This window comes from Orycteropus afer, unplaced genomic scaffold (genome assembly GCF_000298275.1).
Source record: "Orycteropus afer afer isolate SDZICR_OR568_19922 unplaced genomic scaffold, OryAfe1.0 scaffold00469, whole genome shotgun sequence".
NCBI classification, from domain to species: Eukaryota; Metazoa; Chordata; class Mammalia; order Tubulidentata; family Orycteropodidae; genus Orycteropus; species Orycteropus afer.
Genome location: NW_006922056.1, coordinates 941,833 through 946,614, shown reverse-complemented (window position 1 = coordinate 946,614; position 4,782 = coordinate 941,833). Strand labels below are relative to the sequence as shown.

The 4,782-nt window shown below is 57.9% G+C and overlaps 1 protein-coding gene across 1 annotated transcript in view; it reads right to left on the bottom strand.

Annotated features, from left to right (window-relative positions):
• The window catches only part of NKAIN4 (sodium/potassium transporting ATPase interacting 4), a 14,697-nt gene that overhangs the window by 4,293 nt on the left and 5,622 nt on the right, over positions 1 to 4,782 (bottom strand). The window contains exon 2 of the mRNA XM_007954676.1: positions 351 to 488. Coding sequence (XP_007952867.1) covers positions 351 to 488 — 138 coding nt within the window. The remainder of the gene's footprint in view (positions 1 to 350; positions 489 to 4,782) is intronic.

Sequence of the window (4,782 nt, the reverse complement as noted above, 5' to 3'; positions counted from 1 at the left end):
AGGGGCAAGAGGGCAGAGTGTGAGGGCTGTGGGCAGGACTTGCACCTGCCCTGTGTCACTGGGCAGCCTCTCTGCACCTCAGTTTTCCCATTTGTCAAGCAGGGTCATAGCAGTGTCTCCCGCCCTGGGCTACCAAGGGGATGACTTAGTGAAGGCATGCGAAATGCCCGGAGCTCCTCAGATGTGAATGCAGTTTCTGGGACCCAGAAACTACTTTGCAAGTCAGGATTCTAGTCACCTGCCCTCTGTCCCAAGGCTATGGCTGGTGTCCTAGGACAGACAGTGTGGGGACAGAAATGCTGGCATTCTGTGGCTTCCAGGACATGGGGGCAGGACATTGGTAGACTCACCACGATGACATAGCGTGGCCAGTACTGGACAGCACCGAAGAGTCCCAGGATGACGAGGATGATGTGGATGAAGTTGGCCAGGATGGGTGCCCACTGGTAGCCAAGGAAGTCAAACACCTGCCTCTCCAGCACTGTGACCTGGGGCAGGGCCGGTGGGTGAGGGGCCTCCCAGGCATCTCTCCCACAGCCCCATGCCCCCAAGCCCCCTTGCCTCGTGCCTCAGTGAGGAGCTGGCCATGCTGGCTTATAGGACCCTGAACGCTCAGCCCACCACACCCAGAGTCTAAGCACAGAGCCGCCCACCGGTGCTCCTGAAGGATGCTTCAAACCTGCCTCACAAGACCCTCCCTCCAGCGGCCTGCCCTCCTGGGCCGCGGCCGCTCTGCAGCACCAGGATCTGGGGAAGTGGGCATCAGTACCCAGGGCTGTAGGACCAAACGGCTACACGACACTCAGTGCAGGGCACAGGGCACAGGGCACAGGGCTCGGGGCACTGAGTGCACAGCACGGGGCACAGGCACCAAGCTCACAGTGCTGCGCACCACCTATGCCCAGCACCACAGCTCTCGGCCGACAGGCGCCAAGGACCCTGGGTCTGCCCAGAGCACCTCTCCCATCTTGACACCAAGGCCTTGGCATGTAGGTCCTCACTGTGGGCAGGTGGTGGGCTCTGATGATGGCTGAGCCACCTTCTTTGAGGGTGCACCTTCCAGCTGTGTGGGCTCCAGCCCTTCTGGCCAGGGAAAGAGCCACAGAGGGACGGACGGCCTCAGGCCTGGGTGAAGTGGCCACGTGTTGAAAGTGGTGTGGGGGTCATTTGTCTGTCTGGGAAGTGGGGCTATGGACAGATGCACCATTTGCTGAGCCCAGGGGCAGGGCAGGAAGGCCAAGGCAGTCACCCCAGGCATCAAGGAGATGTGGGTGCCTTCTCAAGCAGGGAGGCCTTGAATGCCCCTCCCAAGACTGGGAGCCCACAGGGGAAGACACCTGGGGTGGGGCTGAGGGCAGGAGGGGCGCCTCTCCTCCCACAAAGCCTCACTGGGTACCAAGACTGAGAATGTCAGAGGGGACTTTGTGGATATGCCCCAGGCAGTGGGTCACTGCCCGCCACAGGCACCAACAGAGCCCCTCTCGGGCCGGCTCCCCTGCCCCTGCGGGGCCCTGGGCTCTTGGAGTCCATGACCAGCCTCCAGGGGCAGCTCCTGTGTCATGGCTCTCACACGCCAGGGCACAGCCCCTGCCACCATGTGGACTGGAGGGTGCCTGATTCCAGGAAGCCCGGGGGTGGGGGATATTCCAAGGATGTCCTGAGGGCTGGGGTCCACCCTGGGAGACAACTGTGGGGGGACGGGGAACAGTGGTGTGATTGAAACCAAGTAAAGTCAAAACTATTTCCCCCACCCTGGTTAAAACAGATAATTAGATAGGACCCTGGGTGGGAATACATAAGTAAACTTAATTACCCTCAACTATTTCCCCACCCCGGACTCCAGTTGGAGACAGATGAGTAAACACATAGGACCCCGGTTGGAGACAGATGAATAAATACAATAAGCTCAGTTCCTTAAGAACTGAATGGAACAAAAAACTTTCTTTCCTGCTATTTCCTTAGGCACAGGTGATAAACACGTCAATGTGTCTTAGCAAACAACTTGAAAATTAACTCTGGCCCCCCTCCATGCACAGTGGGGCAGAGAGGAACAAAGTTACTGGGAACTCACTCTCTCCTCTGCCTAAGCCCGGATCAGCTGATGACAGGAAGCCAGTGTGACTCATCTGGTACGCAAGCGCACTGGATCAAAACACTACTGTCCTTTTAAACCGAGGCGAAGGAAATCTCAGCCAATCGTCAACCATCTCACGCCCAAATTCCTGAAATTTTTATGAATATGCATAACCCTCTCTTCTGAAACCTACAACACTAATTCGATGGCATTTTGGGGAGTCAGATCTGGGTACGGACCCCTGCCTCCTTGCATTGCCACTTTGCAATGAGTAATTTTACCTCCTCTTAATCACTCGGTGTGTAAAATGTTTAGGGCTGACTGCGCGCAGGGCAGGGACCCACATTTGGCCCTATTTAATGACGACAGTTGGTATCACCCAGTGTGGTGGCTCATGGTATCACACACAACGCATACATGCATGTGTACACACGCACACACACACACATGCACACACACATGTGTGCACATGCACACCACATGCACATGTGTGCACACAAGTACACATGAACACAGGTGTGCATGTGCACGCACACACTCATGCACACATGTGTTTACATGCACACACCCACATGCAGCATACATGTGCACACACATGCATGCACACCCACACACAGACATACACACACATGTTTACATGCACACACCCATACACCACATGCATATGTGCATGTGCACAGAGATGCATGCACATCCCCACACACATATGCACACATGCACACATGCATGTGCACCTGTGGCTCCACCCCCATGTTTTCCTGTGGCTCCTTCCCTCTTCCACTGGTCAAGGTGAAGACCTTTCTCTCCACGCAATGGTGTGACTGCCCACCTGCCCAAATCCTGACTGGCAATGGGGGGGTGAGGGGGAGAGGAAGACTTGGGGGTGAAATAAGTAGTAGTGACACCAACTAGGTGACAAGTAACACCAATCCAATGAGGCCACTGCCTTGGTGGCTACACTGCGTCACCCAGCTTGTCTGCCTTTGCCTCTGCTGCTACCACCACAGATCCTGGGGACAGTGTCTGGGGGTGCAGTCAACACCCCTCCACCCCTCAGTGTCTGGGGGTGCAGCCCATGCCCCTCCACTCCTCAGTGTTGGGGGGTACAGCCCCCACCCCCACCCCTCAGTGTTGTGGGGTGCAGCCTGTGCCCCTCCACCCCTCAGTGGGGCAGGCCTATTGGAGAGCCAAGCGAAGGCCAGTGGACACTCCCCATGGGCATCACTGTCCCCACCCAGGCTTCACACTATCCTTCACCCCCCATCCCATGGGCCTGGGACTGGCCTGCTCAGATGGGGTTCTCTCATGTCCCCTCCAACAGAACCCCTGGCACAGAAGGGATGATGGTTTAGCCTTCCACCACTCACTGTGGGCTCGGGCTGGAATCGAGCTGGAGGAGAGGGTGGCATTCATGCCTGGACATAATTGTCTGGGGAATCTGCTAAGCTCTGGGGCTGCTCCCAGGACCTGGGGCCACATAGGCTTGTCACCTGCCTTCCCTTCCTTGGTCCACACAGGGCATGTCCCCCACCCCGTCTCCAAAGCTGGGCGCCAGGGTGGACTCCGTGGCAGGTGTCCTGGTTACTCACTCCCTCCCTGAGATCAGGCGGCTGTCAGCTTTCACTGCTGCCAGCTCCTGGACCCTCCTGGAGGGGATGCTGCCCCTGGGCTGGCCCCTAGGGGGAGCCCACGGGTTCCACACCTGCCCAGCTTTCCCCAATGAGGCCACGCCCCTGGCGTCCCATCAGCACGCCCACAATGAGAAGCTCGGGAATCTGCAGCCAAAGGGCAGGGTGCCAGCACTCCTGGGAAGATGCCAAGGCCTTTGTGGAAACTTCCAGGGCTGATGGTGGGCTTAGCTTGATAAGACAATCAGATTCAATAATGTGGGCTAGAGGACTGTACTTGCCTGTTCCCACTGCTGAAAATAAGCCCTCATTCCAGCCTTTGGGGCGGCCGCTGCTCACACATGAGAACGGTGGCACTTCAGCTAGTGCCAGCGGCTGCTGGTCCAGTTCCAAAACTCCCGTCCTCTGCATGTGATGCGCCTTTCCCCCAGGGGCCCTCATGGCCCCACAGGCCAGAGGGCACCCCGGTGAGCAGGATGGGTTGGTCCTTTACATGGAGAAAGGGGTGAGCCACCAACCCTGCAGGGAACAGGCACACCTCTGGCCAAGGTGGATCTGGCCACAGTGCACAGGGTCCCTGGGAGCAGAGGCAGGAGCACTGAATCAGGGCAGGCTCCCTGGAGGAGGTGACACCCGGGCTGCATCCTGAAGGATGGGTAGGAGTTGACCTCCTGGAGGTGGAGAGGGAACAGCATGCATGCTGTGCAGAGGCAGAGAGAGGTGGGCAGCATCTCTGGCAGGTGTAAGAGGGCGTGAGGGCTGCAGGGGTGGGGGGGACTACAGGGCCAGGCTTCAGGAAGCCATCCTGCAAGCAGTAACCCATCCAGGCTAAGGTTCACTCCCCTGCTCCTGCTCCAGCCCCACCCACACTGATAACCCTGACCCTGCAAGGACAGGGCTGGACCTCTGGAGTTCAAGGGTTCTGGAGAGGATCCCCAGCTGGGCTTGCAGAAAGAGCACAGAGGGGTCAGAGAGAAGGGGAGTGCTGAGGACAGCCAGACCGGAGCCCACCGGACCCTGGAGGAAGACAGAAACACAAAAGCCTGCTGAAAATGTGTCTGCAGGACAGACAAACACCTG